Source organism: Hirundo rustica, chromosome 5 (genome assembly GCF_015227805.2).
Source record: "Hirundo rustica isolate bHirRus1 chromosome 5, bHirRus1.pri.v3, whole genome shotgun sequence".
In the NCBI taxonomy this organism is placed as follows: Eukaryota; Metazoa; Chordata; class Aves; order Passeriformes; family Hirundinidae; genus Hirundo; species Hirundo rustica.
Window position 1 is genome coordinate 11,898,036 of NC_053454.1, and position 22,192 is coordinate 11,920,227.

The window sequence follows — 22,192 nt, forward strand, 5'->3', positions numbered from 1 at the left end:
AGCTTTAACATTATCTTTTCAAAAGAGTGATAGCACCACTGCTTTGTATATAGCACAACTGCTTCTGGCTTTACATGCTAGCAGGAAATCTAAGCATCTTATGTCAGCCAGTATCACCAGCAATACCAAGTATGTGAACAATAAATGGAGAAATATCATAAATATTTGTAGCAAGTGTGATTCTTCTTCTATATTCAAATTAATGGAATTACATTATGTGAACTGTAGAATAAGTACGTAGTAATACCTGGAACAAGACATAAAAGGCCTAAAGTCAAAGTTCCCATTCCAAACATACATCCTCCAGAGTAAAACTGATCCTGGTCAATTCATTAGTATCTTTTTAAAACAGAGAGATATATACGGCTGAAGCTGTAATTTTTTTACTCTTTAAAACAATGAGAATTCATGTAAGTCATGAGCTCCAGTCTAAGTACTCACCATTACTGTAATGTGCCAGCTGTTCCCAGAAGGCCTTGTGCAGATCTGTTAGAAGTTCTTCCTTTTGTTGTACTGAAAGATTATTCTTTACAGTTAATTGGTCCAGAATATTTGACACAGTATTTAATCTACCCTTACACTCTTCTGGTATAGACGACTTCAGTGAATCAATCATTTTCACCATAAGCTCCCAGTTGAATAACCTTTCCTGAATGTCCTAAACCAAACATAAAGTTCTGTTTAGAAAGCAAGAATGTGTCTTCAGTTGTGCTTTCCTTTCATTGAACTTTTGATTTCCAACTCACAAACAAAACCACTGAGGCTTCTCAAAACCATGTGAATAGCCATCTTCATGTGCTTAGATACTGCTGAAAATCTTGATCAGTGAAGGCTAGCAGTAGGTTTACTGCCTGTACAGCTGCAAGAGCTGATCTAAAATTATTGATGCTTTTCATTATTTGTATCTGTCAAGAAGACATTAAGTCTGGAAAAGATAATAACAGCCTTGCAGAACAAACTTAAATACTCAAGGAGGATAGATGGACAGAAGACAACACGGAAGTCCTGGACCTCTTTTCAAGATACTATATGGCACACAAGTATAGGTCTTTGAAATGAAGACACCTACTTGATTTTGATAATGTTTGATTCCTTCAAATACATGGTCAGAAAGAGTTCAATACACATACTAAAAAATAGTATAAGTGCCTATGGCCTAGCAGCTTTCATTGCACTCTTAAAGAAGCAGCCCATGATCACAGTAGGGAAACATTTCCTGGGTGAAAGGTCAGCTGCTTTAAACAATGCTGCAAGGTTAGAAAGTGTTTGACAATGCTGTGCCAAGTTAGCAGCTGGACTGGATCTCAAGGGTCTTTTCCAAACCAAATGATTCTATGATTCTCTGACCTACTGTAATTGATAGAGCTGTACCTACAGTGACCTCTGCAATGAGATTTCAGCATCATCACAGTAGTGACTTCAGGCAGGAATATCTGCTGTATCTGTATCCAGCTATCTTATCTGCAGTCTGCCCATCTGAAGGAACTTACTGTACAGCAATCAGTTTGGGTCTAGTGTCACAAGCAGCAAAGACTTTTTTCATACCTGGCCAGCTCAGTCTACTTAGCTGCTCCAATGCAAAACTAACAAGCTAATAATTACTGTATCTGTTTATACACCAAATTACTAAAAAATGCAGTGATTCCAACTGTATGTTAATCTATAAATTACATGTAACTCTTTCAGTATATCCTGTGCAAAAAACCAGTAAAGGATCTGATAGATTTAACACAACATAAAGCACAGTGCTGGTGCATTTATGAACAGTTTTCCCTCTTCAGACCATATCACTAAGAGCTGATAAGAATTTTCAATTGTAATTAAAGTCACTGAACACACAGAATCACTCTCAAATTTAAATTAGGATTTGTCAAAGTGGAATAAATATTTTGAAAGAAAAAGGAATTTTGTAATGCACACAGTAACCATTCTCCATCGATTAGATCTAATACACTTGCTCCAGCTGGTTCACCAGCTCTATTAATACTTTTTCCTTTTATGACTACCTAAATGGTATTCTGAGAATTAGAAATCAAGTGCAGAAAGTTCACCCTCCTGTGAGTCTCCCTAAACTGCAATGGAAGTTGATTTTTTTGCAATAAAGCTCAAAGAGACAACTGGATTAAGTAGTCTACATCACTCCTGAGGCAGAACTGACGGACTCTGCGCATTGACATAATTCTTTCTCTTTAGATTGACTAAATCTGTCTCAACTTTTATTTCTTTTTTACTTTACCATTGCCTGCGAGTCTTGAGATTCACTTAACAAGCTTTCTACTGCAATCATCTTCTCAGTCAGATCCATCATTATCTTCCTCGCTTTGGCACTTGAGCATTTTGATTGGTCCAAAAAATCCTGCTGGGCTTTGTCAGTCTGCTTCCAGAAGGCTTCCATCTGTGGAATATGAATCAAAAAACAACTCAAGTTCCCTCATTAATCATCTGGTATTTCGTTACAGAAAAAGGCCTATATATGAATCCACCGAAATACAAGTCACTGGGATTACAGACAGCTCTCAGTATTAGTTATATTGAACAATTTGCAAAGCTAAAGAGACTATTATATATTTTATATATTTAAAAAATACATATAATATACTGGTGGTGGCAAATAACCAGTACGTAGATCAAGCTTGACCTTTTAAAACAACTGCAGTCATTCATTTTAACTAGCTAAGAATTTGTTAATTCTCTACACATTGGATCTATAAGAGCCTATAATGTTTTTAGTATTGAAGATAAAAACCTAGAAGATAAACTGCATCCCTTTTATTCTGGGAAGTTTATTTAGCTGTAGGAGCAGGTATTCTAGTCAAACAAATTTTTTATAAAAAAAGAAAAACTGAAAATTATTACTGCTTTACACCATCAAAGCCTTTCACAGCTAGATGCTACATAAGCACTTTACTGGCTGGAGTTAAGTACTTTATGTAGTGTCAGCACACTGTATATGCCAATTCTGATAGATTAATCTGTATGGACAATCCCCAGTTTTAAGTTCTGATTCCACAAACATGACTGTGCACAACTGTCAATAGTCTGCACTCTGTGGGATTAATTGTACGCATAAAGGTAAAAATTGCATCCTTCACCAAGGTTTTTATTAAATATCCATGAGTTTTGGAAAAAAGAAGTGATTATGGCATCTGTAAGTATGGCAAAAATGGCTTTATATTCTCAGGAGAAGAGTGGATTAGTCCGAGGTATTGATCCATACAAATTTGCATAAAGGGAATTTATTTTCAATATGATGCAAAGCATCTGCAGGCACAAGAGTGACAGACCCATCGAAGGATGATTGCTGCTGCTGAATAAATGCCTCATGTTGCTCAGCAAGGTTGCCAGCAATTATTTTTACATGACTAACTCTGGAAAACTCTAAACAATCATTTTTCCACTAAGCAAAGTTAAAGTGCAAAAGCAACTTGACACAGCTGTTTCGATGTTACCAGGACTTCCACTATAAAGTGAAGGTCTCAGGGAATCAAAAGGAAGCTGAGAAAACTCCCAGTGAAGCACTTCAGCAGCAGACATTAAAAAATGTAACTCCTGTATGAAAAAGGCCCAAGACTGAGGTGATGGGCTGTTTGGTCCAGGGCTGAAGTGCCTTGGTCAATCCGCACAGGCAGCTTACAGAGCTGTCACTCATCTTCATCAGCAGTCAATTTGCTCAAACTTGAAAAATACAGCTGGGAAGAATATTACTCAGTTTACTGTAAAAAAATACATAGAATTATGTATTATTCTTAACCTCCAGTTTTCTGGCCTGAAAGCTATACTGACACAGTGAACCTAATTTAGAGAAAAAAAAAATCTTTACTTTGAAAATCAAATGCCTGCTATCAAACTGTATTTTAACACCAAAAAATATAAATATATTCTCACACGGAAAGTTGCTAAAGAAAATGCTTTGCTCAAGTAAATGCACAAAACATACTAAAACATGGCCCAGCAACTATATTCTTAGTACTTCTTTCAGCTAAAAAAAAAAATTGTACTTTCTTACTACTCTCTGCTCAGTTATGGGGATTGATAAAAGCAAGGTGCTAGGATAACATTCCTAAAAGTCAGGCTATACATAGGCTTGAAATAAATCTTATCATCAGACAAGCACCAGACATTCCTCAGCTGATAAAACAGTAGCTTTCGACAAAAAACATAAAAAATGTTTTATCTATAAAAACACCCAAAGGTAGTTGGAAATATTTTGCTGGGGCAAAGTAAAAATATTCCCAGGACTCATACACATAAAAAATACTAACTGTGGACAACTCAACAAAAACATTGCACTAAAGAACTTCCCACCAAAAGAATAACATTAAAATAAAATTTTAGAAAAAATTAGAAAGTTACATTATCTATTACGTGCTCGGAATATTCCCTTTCCCTCCTTTCTAGGTCTTCTAGAGTCTGGAACTCTGAATTATGGGCTCCTGACATTTCAGTAGTCTGGAGTCTAGAGTCAAGTTGTTTCTGTAATTCTTGAAAATCCTGGGGGAAAAAAAAATCAAGTGATTTGTTAAACAGAAAAACAGACATAACTTCTAAAATTGGGAGTAAATCTGTATGTCAGTTCTGGCTCATGGCTAAGGAAGCGGAACAGGAGCGCCCAGAAAGTTCTGTCTCTTGGTAATGTGCCTTCTGTAGTAAGCAAGGAAATCTCCAGATATATGGCAGCTCTGAACTAAACTTACTACAAATACATTTCCACTAGGATGTGAGTACAGTCAAGGCCATAGTCCATCTCCACTGGACTCAAGTTTTAGTAAACAGTGCTTCTATACTAATAACCTCTGGAAATCTATCTAGGAATATTTTTATTTTAATGCATGTGCCTCATCTTAAATGGCAGCTGTGAGTGTATATGCTGCATTTAAATCTGCAGGTAAGTGTCCAAGTGATAATTAGATAGTGATTCCTGCAGAGTGCTGGATGAACACACATGGATGAACACACCTGTAATGCTTATAAGGGACAAATTATAGGCTGCATGATTACATGAGGTTTTACAGTTTTTCAGTCCTTTAGAAACCAGGGTGATTTATTCTGAAAGCTGGTGTTGCTGACAAATACTAGTCTGCTGCCATTGCTTAGTAAGCTGGTACTGAAAAGGGTGATTCTTCCTTTGTTACAACATGCCTTGCATAGCATGCACTGACTTCTAATACCACCCACTTTTGGCTGTCAATGCATTAACTTGATATCCTTATGCCTTAAAGAAATGTAAGTAGAGTTTGACAAGCTTCACTAACAATTTCATCAAAATCCCATTAATTTTTACGATGCAGAATTAAAAGAGGAAAATGCTGTCTGCAATAAAACATGTACCACTTTTGCTTATTGCCAACATCTCTTTTACACGGTAGTCATAACCAGCCTTGCTCCCTGTATGATATCCCACCTCTAAGACTGTCAGGTTTACAACATGTTTCTCTCCACAATATGGGACCCAGAAACCCCATATTGACACTTAAACAACTGGACTTCTCTGGCAATTATTGCATCTAGTTATTCAGGTTTAGCTCTTGTCTTGCAGCAGCTTAGGAGCATGAGGACACCGAGGCCACCAAACTTCACTGAGTGTTAGGTTCTATCAGGAAACACGCCTGTTCTAGATTAGCTCTGTTTATAATTTGAAGTCATTAGCAGAAGACCACTAGTAAAAGGATTTTGCACATCTAATCTCACTTTTCATCTAATAAATACAATAACCTGAGGATTAAGGCTGAAGAGTGCTTTAAGGCAAAATACATCCTGATATAAATCATAGGGTGCAACTACAGAGATTCCTTATAGTAATTCACAGATTGTGGGACTGCACAAAGTATTCAACAACTACAGCTCATGAGATGATAGACTAATGCCTAGATGTGAAATTCCATCTCCATGTAAGAAAAGCATAATCAGTACTGTGATTAGGCTGCTCTCAGTACAAACATTCAAGGCTTGGACTGGCAGGGCACTGGATAATCTTACATAAAGCAAACCTTCCTACAGAAGGCTGGACCAGACAATCTCAAGATGTGCTTCCCAATCCAGATTTTTCTGTGACTTTAAACTGGAAAGTGGAACCAATAGCTCTCCTATTTTCTATAGTTTTGTAAAGCTTTTTGTTCCTTCTAATAACTTCAAAAATAGTACTGTGACTCCACCTGAAATGCACACTGACTGTCAGTATATGTCTGACGGTTCAGAAGTGGCATACGGACTTTGATACAAGTGCATGAAGAAAAAAGGATGATGAGGAAAATAAGTATATTTTCCCCTGATGAAAACCCTGAGCTTCATACTGCTACTTACTTCATTTCCTGCTATCTGGGACCAAACAAAGCCCCTGATAATTAGAAATTATTAAATCTGAGTGAATAAGGTTCAAAATGTTGTGTTTTCTTAAACGGATTCAACTGCATTTTATCTTTAACAGATTACACAGATCACCTCATACAGCAACAAAGGGAAAAAGCATACAAGGTAATGGAGAAAATCAACTAACAAGGGAGTTTCTTTGCATTTTATTCAGAAATAGATTACAAATGACATTGCTGTTCAAAAGGAGTAGGTAAAATAGCCTGCTGTGGTAATCAGATTAACTGTTATTTTGTGTGGTCTTAAATATTAACCAATAAACCCACTTACATTTTCCTGATTTAAAAGGATCTTCTTCAACAAACCATCAGTAATCTTCTTTTTACGATGGACGTCTGTGAGGTATATCTTGAAAACCTGAATAAACATCTGTTTAAAAGGAAAAAAACAAAGCCCAGGTTAAGTGCCTGTTCGTCACCGTAAGGACGTCTTTGTGATAACTTTTGCTGATTTAAATCAATCAGGGAGATTATAGTGAGTCATAAGTGAAACAACAGATAAATTAACAGATTAATCACCAGTAACTCTCCAGTACTTCCACTGTGAAAAATTCTCTGGTTTTGGGTTCAGTGAGATACTGGAAGATGGTGTTACACATAATCTCATATATCCTTGTAAGCAGACAGACACATTTGAAACTACTCGTGACTGGAGAAAATGCAGATCACTTGAAAATACAAAGCCCATTTTTCTAAAGTTTAATGAACCCCTAAACTGGAAGATATTAACTATTCAAAAGACACTAAAGACTCATTACTCTGACTTCCACCGTAGTCAGCAACATGATATATCAAACATTTTTATACACAACCCAGAAGATACTGTCTCAAGTTCTAGCTAGCTTCTCTTGCAAGAAAAATACTTATTTTCCATTTGTTTTTTTCTTTTTTTTAAAGACTGTAATACTAGTTAAAACTAAAAAGATGTTTTTGAATTTTTTTAACACTGGGGAAATTTTTGCTTAGCCTTTTTCCCTCCTGCCTCAATTCCATTTATTGCAGAAAGAAAAAATTTGTAAAATTTAACAGCCACCTGCCTGTTCCTCATAATCTTGACAACAAGATGACACAGAACTTGCCTGCTTAAAACATATAAAAACATAAATTAATACATACATACATATAGAAACAGTTATTGAAGCCAATATGTCAGGTGAGCAAAATCTGGAATATATATTATAATCAGAGCTCAATAGAAGAGAAAACCATATAGCAGTCATGTTTCAGATTTCACTTGCAAATGTTTTGGACATGAGTTTGGCAAGTTTTGAACACACTACCAAGATACCATATACAATAAAAAGAAAAAAAAAATGGTTCAGGAGAAGATGGAAAGAAAAGGATATATTTCCTTAGACTGATGCCAAGAAAGACTTAAATCAGAGAAAGAAGAATGGGAAAGGAAGAAATTATTCTCAGACTGATTTATTTTTTTTCTGTTTTTTCCTTCTAGCAAAAATATAAAGCTATTTAAATATTCAGCTAAAGGTCAAAGTAATTTGTGGCAACTTCTGGTGGGCCACAAAGCATGTTAAATGCTCATTTTCTCTGTGTTTCTGTGATTACATCACTATGTTGCTACTTACCTTCCTTTAGAAATTGATGATTAACTATGACATTAAGTTCAACCTTCTATAATCAAGCTAAACTTCCTTCTGGAATCTGATTGCAAGTTCCCTTTCTCATCTAACTAGATGTGGATAATCCATCAGATGAGAAATTGCTTCCCAGGTTTACTTTCCTATTCCCTCCTTTAGGCTGTGTAGAAATTTGTTCAGAAAATATCACCCTTTGAAACATTCTCAGTGGATCTAGTAAATTATAACATAAATTACCAATTTGTTTAAACAGTGCCTGGGAAAAAAGGGGAGGAGAAAGCTACAGACTTTAGGTCCAGATTCGTATTTACTGAGTTAAAACTCAGAAGCAGTAATGGTGCTGTACTTATCATAGCTAGTCACCACAAACAATCATCACTGGGTATCCCGTGGCTTTAATTCTACTTTTTTTTTTTTCTTTTTTTTCCTTGTCAGTTCTCGATGCTGTGACTTGATGTAGGTTAATTATCTATGTTTTAAATGGTATCTTAATCCCTCAGTTGTACAAAATCACAACTATTGTACTCATCACAATGGTACTGATTCAGTCAAACTGAATTTTCAAATTTATTCCAAAAGCTTGCAGTCTTTGGAGAAGCAACACACAAACAAGCTTTGTCCTCAAGACAAACCTATCTATTAAATAATTTATTCCCTCTTTTTATGAGCTTCAACTGCTGTATGTTAATCTCTGGAGTAATGCTTAAAACCAAATTTTTGTATTTGCTATATTGGTATTTCACAGACCAGTATAGTTCATTATATTTTACCTCTTCAGGAAGATCATATATATGCAGAGTAGGAGAAAAAAACTACAATATCATGGAAATGCAACTTTGCTACACTACATCCCACCTAGCCAGCTGTTTATGTTATTTCCTAAACCAAGATTCAACTAAGACTGACAAAACAATGAGCTATAAATGAGAAATAAGTACCTACCACATGTTTTTCTTTTCTGAGTTCAGTATCAAGAAGCCTGAGATCTTTTAAAGTAAGACTGCAAAGGCAGAGCTTAACATCAAAACTAAAACAAAGATTAAAAATGCATTAATAGCAATCTAAATGATGGTTACGCAAAAGGACAACGTAATAATAAGTTTCATTTAACCACTAGATTCTCCTAAAAACACTGCCCCAAAACAGAAGTCACTTTATTTCTACATTGCCCCCTTTTTCAGAAGAGAATTCTGTCTGTAAAAGTAAACAAAACAAAGTAGTGCTTTTAATAAAGCTGGCATTGCAATTTCCTCTAGAAAAAGACAAGGCAAACATAAGCATGAGTGGATACAAGCAGGGAAAATATGGCTTTAAATTGAAACAGCCATAAGAGTGGGTATTTTGTAACCATTTTTCACTGCTAAAACCTTTCCCAGTCCCCCTGAAACAAATATGATTTTCTTATTCTTGCTAATGGGAGTGCAGACACAGGTATTCATCTAGGGGTACCTTGCTGTGGGGCAGCTGAAATGAAATCAGGCTGACAGTCCATGGCAATTACCTCAACCTGCTCATCAGCAGTGTCAGAGAGGAACTGTTTTCCCAGAATAAGAACATGAGTAGCTCCCATTAAAACAGAGAGAACAGACCACTGAGTGTTCTCGAGGCACCTGCAGTGTGAGATGGCATTGTACAGTGCAGACTCCATTCCCAGCACACGTGAACTGAGCACACGAAACATAACAAAGACATCTCCTTAATCTAACACCTTTTATGAGACAGCTTGTGGCCAGTTCTGATTCCCAAAATTTCACAAAGAACAGAATGACTTCCTCAATGTATTAAGGAAGCGTATTAAAGTGTGCTTAATTTAATTAATGTGTATTAATTCAAGTGCTAAATGTATTAATCTCCCCAACAATTTTTTCAGGGTTATAAGCAGATAAACCTGTCCTGATGTAGTGACTGTGTGCATTCATGCCCAGCCTTTCACCTCTAGTGACTGTCCTAAAAAACACAGGAAATGACCAGACAAGGGCAAGTTTACTGCTTACCTCTCACATGTCAGCACTTCAGGAAAGCTGGCCACCTTTAGGAAGGCTCGAGCCTGAAATCTGTCATCGCTGGTTGTGGAATGCATCGTTGTGGAGGAGCTACAGTCCTCTTTGTCTCCCTGGCTCAGGGATCCCAGGCTGCCTGACATAGATGTCTCCACCACTTGATTAGGCAGAACTGCCTGCTTTGGGTTCTCATGCAAAGATGGATTGGATGAGCCATCTGCCAAAGGCTGTAAGTCAGAGGAAATTCACAAGGTGAAATACAGCACAGTAAGGAGACAAACATCACATCCATTTTTAGTGTTTACTTTTAAGAGAAAAGTTAAACAGTACACACAGCAAGTGTGTTTCCATATACATGACAGGCTTTTGCACTGCACAGGAAAGCATTCTTCTGTTGTAGTCAGCTGCTTGGTGCATGCTTTCTCTCTTCCTTTTAGATCCTTGTGGTGTTTTTCTTATGGCTCCTTCGACAGACTCAACTTCCATTAATGTTAAGGGGCAGACAAGCTCTCTTAAATACAGTGAAAATTGACTGGACACCATGTAAAACACTGCAGGTTTCAGGGAGAGCTGAAAGCAGCTGACACCTTATAGAATAAGCCCTGTACTATAAAAAAACCAAAGATCCTTATTAGGCAGATTGGCAGTGAATTTTCTTCCACTACTTGACTCTGCAATTTGCTCTAACACAGAATGATTGTCACTAATTTTTACAAGTAGAATCTAAAACCTTACCCTAAATTTCTGGTTGATGGGATAGATCACTTTTGCCTTTAGTGCAAATGCTGCGATGTTACTGTTCAGAGGAGACTCACTTTCCTGTATGGAAAAGAACAGAAAACCATTTGGGAACAGCAGCAGATCTGGCAATTATTCACTGTAAGTATTATCGTGTGCTCCCTTTTGTTACACAACTTCAATGATCCTATTGATAACTGTTTATTGATTGTCTCTGCCTTAGTAAAAGAAGTCTTCTCATAAGGCTCATTCTGAGGAGCAAAACTTCAAAAGGGAACTCTCATCATTACCACTGCTACAAAATATTTTTAATTCTCCAGGAGAAAAGAGGTACTAACTGATATTTGCAAGGTACTTTCATTTTGTGTTTTGTCACTCACCTCCATACCCTTAGCAACAACTAAAGATTTTACAAATGAGACTGATAATAAAAACTTCTGAAGGATAATAAGCTCCACAGATATCATCATGGCTATAAATTTTGTCTTTCAATTTAAATAAAGAAATAATAAATTAAGCAAATCCAGCCATCATTTTGTCCCAGGAAGAACTTTTATAATACAACCCTTACCCAGAATCTAGAGAAAATAACAATGTTTCTCCAAAGAACTTTTAAAAGATACTGAATTCCTTTAATGCAATTTTCTGTATCACATAATCTGACTTTCTGCTACTGCCTGTTTCTTGATGCTGGAACAATGGGATCATTATTTGCGTTGAGAGGTTAGGTATGGCTTAATAAAAGTTTGGCTATAAATAGCAGATAAAATGTGTAAATCCAAGCACTAGGATTTCCTATTTTATCTCTTTTAGTTTTGTCATATGAAATGAAAGATTCTGATTTGTCAAAACACAGGGTTTTTCAAACAGCTTTTTCTAGGAAATATCAAAGCACTAATAGAGTCTAAAAAATAGAAATGGAAAGAGAAGAGCAAACTATGTAATTCACTAGACTTCTACCACTGCACTTCTTCATCTCCATTTAATTTATTTCCATTTTTGGGTTTACTGATAAAAAGTGTAGAACACTTGCCCATGACCATGACCAACCCTACAGGATCCAGCACTGCAGAATCTCATCAGGGACAGGTGTGGACAGAGCTACTGCTCTGCAGTGGCTGGGGGCAGAGCAGCCAGCAGGTTCTTATACCTTCTTAGCAGGCATAAGTAACACACAATTATTAATAATACAGTAATTATGGTATTATTGCAATGTGGAAAGTCTCAGAATGAAAATACCTATTTTTCTGAAGTGCTTTAACCGAATTAAAAGCATTTTCCAACTATGCTTCTTCATAAAATGTCAATTTGATGCTACTGACAGCAAAAGCCTCTGGAAATCAGAACAAATTAATATGAAAAAAAATACATATAACTTCAGTAGTTATGAAATAGGTGGGAGAAAGACCCCTCAAATAACAATGTTACTTCTTGATGCCTTATAAAAAAGCCATGTCATGGAAATGGATATAGTTGTGAATGATCACCTTTAAAAGACTGCGATCCCATTACAAAAACACTGGTAATAAGCATAAATATGTAAAATTGTGTAAGGTCTCCCACAACATTTACACTTCAAAAAAATAACCTAATCCATGTTCATTTGTTACACTCCAACATAAGCAAAATGACCATGCGTGTTTTGTCACCACTCCTGATCACAAAGCTGAAATGAAGATTCATTACCTGTCAGGATTTAAACCAAGTTTCATAACAAACACATTTTCTTGAAATCTTGAAATCAGCTCTTGTTACAAGCTAAGCACCAGACTGGCTGGTTTTGACTGACAATTTATGCATGTATTTATGTATAATAAACTGAATGAGTCAGCTGAACTGCACATTTTAAAATGAGCAGTTAAAATCACAATATCTAGCAAGTGCAGTCAAATCAGCTTTGGGTGAAAGCCAGTGGTCTAATGACTGCACAGTAGGACTGGTTCTCCAGTTATTTTGGGATTATAAAAAAGAAAAAGTTACTTAAGTTACTTAATGTTTTCATTGAAGGTGGGTTGTTAAGTTTATATTTCTATGTTTTTTCACAAATTCTCTAATTTTCTTTGAATCCTAGCTCACCACAGTGGTCTTTCAGTACTTACAAATTTTTTCTTATGTTAATAATGTTAATTTATCCCATCAGCTTTTTGAAACTAAGGATGACATAGAGATGAAAGCAAAGAAGCCTCTGTCCAAAAAGAACTCCGGATCTTGATTAAAATATCCAAAGAGTGCCCCAGGAGAAATGGAATTCATAAGGGGAATAATTGCTCAAAATGGTTGCATTCATAAGCAGCAATCAACTCCCACTCTCAATCTTACACTTTTTCTGAACACTTTTTAAAGTCTCTCTCCAAGCCCACTGAAATTAAGACAATTTGGAGCAGGCCCTGAACATGCTCACTGCTACATGCAGCAAAATGGACATCCACCTACAAGAGCTAAGCTTTACCTCCAGCACCATCTCCTCTTTTGATGTATAGGGTTCTGCTTTACTTTTCATGAGTGTGCGCTCCTTTTCGTCAGCGTTGAAGCTTTCCAGAAGCCCTTGAGAATCATCTTTCTGAATTTCCAAGAGAAAACATAAAATGTAGCACTTGAGATCATGCAGATTAACTGGAAACATCTTGACAGCGGCCTGGATACATTCATGTTTCCATTATGAATATTATTCCATTATTAGTTGAAAATTTTGAAAAAAATACAACGTGAAAAGGAATGAAAATTTTACATAGTCAGAAAGGAATAATTAAAATTAATGAACTTTTAAAATTTGTCATTCCAGAAGTAGAATTTTAATCTAAAAACTATTAAGAGGCTGTGAACATGTCAAATCAATCCATCTGCTCTCAAAATGTCATACTACAAACTATGGAGCCAGCCTCATGGTCTGAGCTCAAATATCTCAGTTACAGCAAGTTAACTAAAATTGTCTATAATTACCAGCAATAAAGACCATGAGATATGAGACAAACTTCCTAAATGAAGCTTTACGTGAAGTTCCTGTCAGGGAGAAGTAACTATCAGAAGATGTTCATCACCCTCCTTCCCCAAAAGCAGCCCATATTATTGGCCTCTCTTCACAAAAACAAAAAGCCACTGGTAGGGACACAGATACTGTGTGGAAATGAAATCTCCTGCTACACACGATCTTTCCTCCACACAACAGAGATCAGAAAATGATGCTAATGTGCCTCCCTCCAAACACAACATTAGAAGGATTTTTTTTTTTTTTTTTTTTAAGTGAAGGAAAAGATGGCAGCCACACTACATGGACTACTTTTTAAATTCTTCTTCAGGTTTTCAATCCACTGACTACTTTTGATGTACTACTTTTTGATGTAGTCTAATGATACGGCTGCATATGCCCCAATATGCATATCACTGTCTTATGGGAAGGTTCATCTCAAATTATTTGGCCACTTGGTATGTAAAGGAGTCCACTGTCTCAGACCACAGAGAACAGCTTGGAACACACTTAATCCCTCATGACTTGCCTCCTTCACCTCTCTGGATCTTAGATGGCCCAATAACTCATGTACTTTTGGCTTAGCCTTTTAGACATGCTGAAGTAAAGATGTTGGCTCCTAAAAATCTACTGAGAGAGAAAAGGACAGCTACAAATCTCCCTCAGCAATCTTGTAATTTATTTGTTACTGTGGTAAAGATTTCTTCTTAAAACTATCCCAGTTTATCCTATGTACAAATTAATAAATAAGGGACTTATGCATCCTCCATGCATACAAGTCCCACAGATTCAGGCTGACATCTATAAAACAGTGACTAATTGGGGCTGAGTGACAAATGTGTTGGCTTACTGTGGTGCTTAAAGCTGCTTCAGACTCCAGGTACTTGCTCTGCTACCACACTAAGGATAATTTAGCTGCTTAGGGTGGAACACATCATACTCAGGAAAGCTATCCCTGCTTTTACTTTGGATACAGAAGGCTGCAATAGCTGCAGTTCAGTGACTGCTTGCTCCACAGCGTTGGTGGGGTAGAGAGTGGGACGAAGGAACAGCCTAAGGTTGCCCTGTTCAGTTGGGGAAATTAAACCCAAAGGATACAACCTTCCCACCCTGCAATGTGCCCTGTATGCACCAGCAAGCAGTTTATTTTTCTTTCAAAATAAATAACCCTTTTTACGATAGCAGCATCGACTTTAATGGCATGTAAACATCTAAATGCATCTGAAGATCCAGACTATGGAGAATTGACAGCTTCTATTCCCAACTGACATACATGACATAAAGGATAAAATTGTACATGGCTACATTTGAGTTTGTAGCGGCAGTACAATCAAGATACACCTATTAAGGCAGGGAAAATGAGCAATTGAATCCAAAAGGCTTGTAGTTGCCGATGCATTGATCTAGCACTTGAAGTGCCTCCATTACTAGGCTAAAGTCTGGCTTCAAACAGAGCTTCAATCCTCCAACTTAAAAACAATTGGGAGCTAGAGAATTTGTCTCTTATGTCATGTTTAACGATGATCAACACTAGCAGATAGACACACGCAGCAGAGCTGTTATAGCTCAAAAAAGGTGTGGTGAAAAACCAAGCCGGACCAGACCCTCCCACTTGCAGGCTGGCAGAACTCTCTGCAGGGCTCCAAATCCCGGAGCTGTGCCAGTGCCAACCACTGCTACATCCAGCCAGTTCAGCATGACCTGGGTCTAAGTGCAAAGGGAGAATAAAGCATAAATCAATAACAATTCTCAGAAAATATATCTGCCTGGTAGATGGGTGTCTGTCTGGTTTGGTGGGTGTGTGCTGCCTCTGCAATCTTTGAGTCCAAACAAACATGAAATAAAGATATATGAACGGCAGCACTTAAAAGAGAGCAGCAAGTATTTATTAACAAAATCACACACTTTAGAAAACCCTGTTTGACATCAAGCAAACTGTCAGGAGTGCTCAGGCTCCTTTATTTATTTAGGTATCCATGTGCATACCCTCAGTGCAAAGTTATTGCTGTGGGTTAGTACTAATACTCTGTGCTGTGTTATAACATGAACTTTGGAAAGGTCTGTAAAATACTTTGGAAATAAGATTACTGGTTAGGGTAATTAGGAAATTAACGTTTATGTCCAATTATCTCATAAAGCTTCTGCAAGCCGGGTACATCTTCCATGTACCAAAAGCCACACTGCCGCCTACACGAAGCGGGGGTTACGAGAAGCAACTTGCAGGTCACCTATGTTAGACATCCAGGCCAGGGGGGAAACACTCAGAACACGTAAACACTTTCTCCGGCTTCGCTTTACAGCTAGTTCGTTTCTTTCAGCAACTATTTAAAGGAAGTAGTGAAATCTTTTCCAGCAGAGGTGTGGCAGGAATTATAGGGCTCCTCACGTACCCCCGCTGCAGAGAGCACTCTGCCGCGCCGCTCGCCCGGGGGACGGCCCAGGCAGCCCGGCGCAGCGAGAGCCGTGCCCGCGGGCCCTCCGCCCTTCAAAGCTTCGCAAACCACTCCTGCTCCCCGGAGCTGTCCGGCCGCGGCCGGCCCGCGTCCCCCTCCCCGCCGGCCCCGCGTACCTCTCCGCCCCGGCGCGGCCCGAGCGCGCAGCGGCAGAGCAGGGCGGCGGCGGCGGCGCCCAGCAGCAGCCCCAGGAGCACGGCGGGCGCCAGCAGGGCAGGCAGAGCCTGCAGCGAGTCCGCCCAGAACTGCAGCCCCACGGCCCGCAAGCAGTCCTCGACCGCCGCCATCGCACGGGCCCCGGCCCGCGGCGAGGAGGGGGCAGGGCGTGAGGGGAGGTCCCGCTGCTCGGGTGCCCTCCGCCCCACGCCCTCGCCGCGGTGGGAGGAGACCGATGGCGGATGGATGCGGCGGCTGAGGCCCGGCCTGTTCGGGGAAACGCCGGGGACGTCTCCACGGCGCCGTCCGCCCCCGCGGAGGGTCCGCCTGCCGCCATGCGGTGGCCGCTGGCCGGGCTGCTGCTGGCGCTGCTCGCCGCCGGCCCCTCCGCGCCCGCTCAGCCCCTCGCGGCCGCCACCGGGCGGGGCCCGCCACGGGAGCCCTGCGGTCGGACGGCGGCTGGGGTAAGCGCTGTGCCCGCGGTGTGCGGGTGGTGAGCGGCCCCTCGGCGCGGCGGCCGATGGCGGGCGCAGGGCGGGCCCCGTGTGCCGGTGCCGCGGCCCCCGCGGCGGGCTGTGCTCGGGAGCGGGGCCTGGCTCAGCAGCGGCCGCTTCTCAGGCACTGGGGCTGGGGACAACGGCCCGAAAAGCTGCCGGGAGTCGGCGCGGTGAGGCTGTCAACAGGTTCAGGACAGGGTCCTCAGTACAAACAAGATAAGGAGCTACTGGAGAGGGTCCAGCAGAGGATCACGAAAGCGATGACGGGTCTGGGGAATCTCTCTTTCGAGGGGAGACTGCGGGAGCTGGGGCTTATTTAGTCTATAGAAGAGAAGGCTGAGAGGGGATCTCATTAGTGCATATAAATATCTCAAAGGTGGGTGTCAAGGGGATGGTGCCAGACTCTTTTCAGTGGTAGCGGGGATCGAGACAAGGAGCAATGGCCATAAAGCAAAACACAAGAAGTTTCACCTCAACATGAAGAACATTGAGGGTGGCAGAGCGCTGGCACAGCCCCAGAGAGGTCTTGGAATCTCCATCTCTGGAGACATTCCAAACACACCTGGATGTATTCCTGTCACCTGCTCCAGGTGACCCTGCCTTGGCAGTGGGTTGGGCTGGATGATCTCCAGAGGTCCCTTCCAACCTTAGTGATGCTGTGTCTGTGGTTTGCTGTGGTTCTGAGTAGAGGCCCTTGGTGTTTATCTAGGCACAACACCTCTGCTCACTGCTCTCAGTCTCCTGTGAGGAGTGCAATACCTTTTAGGATGGAGCTTTTATGTTCATTCTTTCTCCTTATCTGGGTTTGTGTCTGTCAAGTCATCTCAAAATGGGTTGACATAGTTAACTTTTGCCCATGTGGAGAATACCTTACTGTGCAGTGAGGATTAGAGTGAGGCACAAATGGTAGTTTGTCGTAGGATTACAGAAAGACTAATAAACAGGAAATAGTATTGCAGAAAACAAACAAACAAACAAAAAACCCTCAAAACCAGGACCCAATACCAAATACCAACAAACAGCACACCAACTTACTTTACCAGAAGAATAAATTAATGTAAAACTTGGGAAAAAGTTTCCTGACAATATTATTGCCTTAAGTTAATTATTTTTGAAGCATGATGTGAGTGCAGGTCCATGGAATTGGCATTACTTGCTGATGTGGAGCTCCCTGTGATGTCCTCTGGTATTGTGGATATTCTACAGCAGTGTAGAAGACTTCTGCTGAATACTCAGGCTGTATTTTCCACTGAGAACTAAATGTCAGACGTGGCAGAAGGAAAAAACAAGGAGTGCCATTATGTCTTTTCTGGCTGACTCACATGGACACATAAACACCATAGATTTTGTGCATCGGCTGTTGTAAAACCACACAGGAATAAAAACCCGGAGCCTGTGAAAATCAGGAGCCGGTTGTGTGCTGATTTCCTAGAAAGTAGGAAAGAAATCTTGTTACCTAGAAAGCCACAGTTTTAGCATGTCTTTATAAATGCTTCAACCACAGTCTACTTTTGTTGCAGGCTCACAATGCAGCTGTTGACATCTAGCACTGAAATTCAAATATATGCTGATTTAATGCATAACGGTAATATTTAGGATTTATATTTATAAACAAGATTGCCTTTAACATAAAAGGCCCTATTGGTGTTTTATATTTTCATCAGTGTTCTAAACTACTATTACATCAATTTAGTGGGCTGGTGCACATTTCCTTGGTGGAGATAGGGCCCTACACTGCTCTAGAAATGCCTGGCAGGGATTGATACCCTTTTAACTTGATTTCTGTTGCTGCATGTCCATATGCATAGATGGAAGGGCACATAAACAGCAGTTTTGATCCCCTTACAGGCCATTCATTCAAGAGTGGGACACAATGATTTGTGAGGGTCCTCTCAGGTCAGAAGGGATGGATTCCCTGTAGTATACTACTACTACTACTACTACTACTACTACTACTACTACTACTACTTCTGTCTGATTTATTCACCAGGCAATTTTTTATTTCAGCTTGCTGCTGAAGTTTCCTTTTCTTTCTGTGTTCTTGAGGTGCTTGGTTGCTCAATATTCATGGTCATACAGATTGTTTAACCAAAGAAAATAAATTAATAATGGCTTTAAAGAACTTTACTGTACCTTAGCTTGTGTATAAGAATTCTGGAGACCAGGAAGAGCTGTACAACAAGGCATTTGGAAATAGCCTCTGATGAAGAGCTCGGTGCCTGGCGTCTCCTAGAGCTGTATCCCAGATCTTCTCAGAGTTTGTTGCATGTACATGCTAATTTTTGTTCCTGAGTCCCTTCTCTCTCTCAAAGAGTTGCTTCTAATCCTGTATGGACAGGTTTTCCAGAGGTTCCTTAAACCCCAGGGCTTCTGGTGCATCTGAATTTGTGAGATATCTTGCATTTTCTGTTATGTTGAAGGAAAGTGCCATGTCTGATGTCAGAAATATTTTCATATAGGGTAGCTAAATTTACAGCTCTAGCAATAATCAGTGATGGCTTCCCTGAGCAGGCAAAGAAGAAAATTGTCCCTAACATGCACTGCTATAACAGTGGTGTTGACATAAGACTGTACTTGACATTATTCACATGCAGTGCATGATAGCAGACAGAAACAAGTGTGGCTGACATCACCAGGCAGAGTTAGATCCCTGTCCATCAGCCCACATTCCTAACTCTCTATTAGCTCCTGCAAGGAAGAATTTTTGATAAATGAGAACTTGCTTATATGACTACTACATCTTGATCAAAACCCTGGGCAATAGAACTCCTTAAAAACACTGTTTTCTGCTACTGATGTTTTGAGCTGCCATTTCTGTAGCAGTCTTTGTGGTCCAGGCACAGCCAGGAGGCCGTCACAGATTGCCTTCCAAGCTGCAGTTTTAGCATGTGGCCCCTTTGAAAGCCTCTGTGTAGTTCTCTGGAGGGAAGATGAGTGTAATGTCAGTGAACTTGATCATCATATATGAACACATTCCTGCTGCCTTCTAGTGATCAGATTTTCCTGTGTCCTCAAATATGCCTATGAAAATGGCAAAAAAAGATGATTTAATGAAAGCAAATTAATAGCCACCCCAACTGCACTATTGTGCAGGGACTCATCCTGATAACATGAAGTGTAAGTACAATTTGAGCCTCAAGTGTGCATATCCACACTGGGCAGCAGAGCCTCACACTCCTTAACAAGCTGTGGGAGACCTCTGGAGCCACGTTGTGTCTCTTCTGGTAGTTAATTTTGGAGAAACTCGGGACTTTGTAGGATGGGGTCCTGTGTAATTGTGAAACAAATTCAGCGTTAAAGTTCAATAATAGATATTTATGAAAATAGTTCTTTTTTGTAATTGCTCTCTTCCAGGTTTTTGAAGATGATCTGTGGCTTCAGAAAGAGATGGGATGCCTAGGAATGGCAGGTACGCAACTGTTTCCTCTCTCTTTTCAGCATCGTGGGAGTTCCAGGACTCACAGGGCATGGGTGTGAAGGTGAGCAGGGGCCTGGAACTGTGCCCTGGTGGCCTGCCAACATCAGTGAGACTCTCAGTCTTTTACTAGAGGGGAGTGTTAGCACAGAGATTAGGATCAAGAGTGCTTTAGGTTCCCTAAATGGCTCAACTAGAATGAAGCCCTTGTGAGAAGGCCTCAGTTCATACCCTGCTCTGAATCATTTTCAGGAGGATCCCTTTTTCAGTATTAATCATAATGGTGTAGGGGAGCACCCTCTGATGTCCAGAGTTCCCAGGTTTGTGAAAAACCCGGATTACTTAAAGCTGATCAAGATGTTGTTCATGTTCAGAAGCTAGCTTAACCCCTGTGCATTTACCAGTAGTGTTGCAATACCTATTCTTAAATCTATTTTTATAGACCTCTGCAATGGCTAATACGCTTTGTCCTGGACCAAAGACTGATTGTTAAAGACTGTTAGATGTAGTGGGTTAAAGACTGGTAGTAGTGGGTCTAGAGGTACTGCAGGAGTGCTGGTACTCTTCACAGCAGATACCAAGTATTCTTGTCAGTGATCTCAGGTAGGGTGAACATCTCCAGTGGTAGTTGCCTACTCTGATCGAAACAAGGTAACCCAAATCTTAGAGAATTCACTTCGAGCTTGGAGTAGCTGCATCTGAGGGCTGACTGCCACAGGCTTTTTGTGTAAATTTGAGAAAAATCAACTCTTTTTTTTCCGATTCTCCAGTCTTTAATGTCTATATATGTATTATAGTGTTCTGCTTCACCTGAGTGTGATGGAGATGAGTATATCCTGAAAGGTTAGGATGTCCTCATATAGCACATTAACAGGGCAACACTGTGTTAAATAAACCTCTCCATCACTACGGTTCCCCAAGAGATGATTTCATGACATGCATTTGCCAAGAAATTACATGCTTTGAAGCAGTCATCAAGTGAGATACTTCTTATTTCTTTGCCCTGTACCGTGGCTAATTCAAAAATGAGTTTATTAATTTAAATATGAAAGCAAGTAATTCAGATTTGCTGAGCTTGTTTTTTTTCCAGCATTTATGCAGTGTCATCTTTGCTGTGTGCATCCTGCTTTGTGATGGGTTGCAAATTATTCATGTACCATCCACTGAGAGAGGAAATGAGTTTGGTTTTATACTTAAGAAAAACCTTCTAGCCCTAAAAAAAAAGTTGAGGATTTGACATGTAGTATCATTTTTTTAGTGGTTAAAATAGTGTGGCCAGCAGGACAAGGGAAGTGGCACCCCTTTCAGCTGGACACTGGTGAGGCTACACCTCAAATCTTGTCTTCAGTCGGCCCCTCACTACAAGAAGGACGTTGAGATGCTGGAATGTGTCCAGAGGAGAGCAACAAAGCTGGTGAAGGGTCTGGTGAATGAGTCTTAAGCAACTGAGGAAGCTGGGATTGATTAATCTGGAGAGGAGCCTCTGGGGGGACCCTGAGCACTTTCTGTACTACCTGAAAGGAGGTTGGAGTGGAGTGGGGGTCAGCCTTTTCTCTCAGGTAACAGGTTACAGGATGAGACAAAATGGCCTCAGGTTGTGCTAGCAGAGATTTAGTTTGGATATTAGGAAAAATATCTTCATGGGAAACGTTACTAAGCATTGGAAAAGACTGCCCAGGGAAGTGGTTGAGTCGCCATGCCATCCCCAGGGTATTTAAAAGATGTGTGCTTCCAGATATGGTTTAGTGGTGAACTTCACAGTGCTAGGTTTGCATCGGACTTAACCTTAAGGGTCATTTCCAAACTCAATGATCATGATTCTGTGAAATTCTGGCATTTTTTAGTAGGTAAACACATGCATTAAGTGAGGTGTTAAATGACTGCTACAAGCACTGAATTATATGCTTGATTTTATAACTGAAAACGGTCCCATTATAGTAAACATAGATTTTTAATGTATTTAAAACTTAAGGTTTTAGTGATTTGCCTAATCAGAGTACTAGAT

General features: G+C 40.0%; 2 protein-coding genes across 3 annotated transcripts in view; one reads left to right on the forward strand and one right to left on the reverse strand.

Moving 5' to 3' along the window:
- EVC (EvC ciliary complex subunit 1) overlaps positions 1–16,418 on the reverse strand; it is a 49,547-nt gene extending 33,129 nt beyond the window's left edge. For both annotated transcript variants that reach the window (XM_040065646.1, XM_040065645.2), the window contains exons 1-9: positions 16,236–16,418; positions 13,151–13,261; positions 10,699–10,782; positions 9,958–10,190; positions 8,906–8,990; positions 6,637–6,735; positions 4,354–4,491; positions 2,237–2,395; positions 442–658 (exon numbers count right to left, since the gene is read on the reverse strand). In XM_040065646.1, coding sequence (XP_039921580.1) covers positions 442–658; positions 2,237–2,395; positions 4,354–4,491; positions 6,637–6,735; positions 8,906–8,990; positions 9,958–10,190; positions 10,699–10,782; positions 13,151–13,261; positions 16,236–16,406 — 1,297 coding nt within the window. In that variant the 5' untranslated portion in view covers positions 16,407–16,418. The remainder of the gene's footprint in view (positions 1–441; positions 659–2,236; positions 2,396–4,353; positions 4,492–6,636; positions 6,736–8,905; positions 8,991–9,957; positions 10,191–10,698; positions 10,783–13,150; positions 13,262–16,235) is intronic.
- Positions 16,419–16,677: 259 nt separating this feature from the next.
- The window catches only part of EVC2 (EvC ciliary complex subunit 2), a 74,759-nt gene continuing 69,244 nt past the window's right edge, over positions 16,678–22,192 (forward strand). Inside the window, exons 1-2 of the mRNA XM_040064975.1 lie at positions 16,678–16,739; positions 20,127–20,181. Coding sequence (XP_039920909.1) covers positions 20,160–20,181 — 22 coding nt within the window. The 5' untranslated portion in view covers positions 16,678–16,739; positions 20,127–20,159. The remainder of the gene's footprint in view (positions 16,740–20,126; positions 20,182–22,192) is intronic.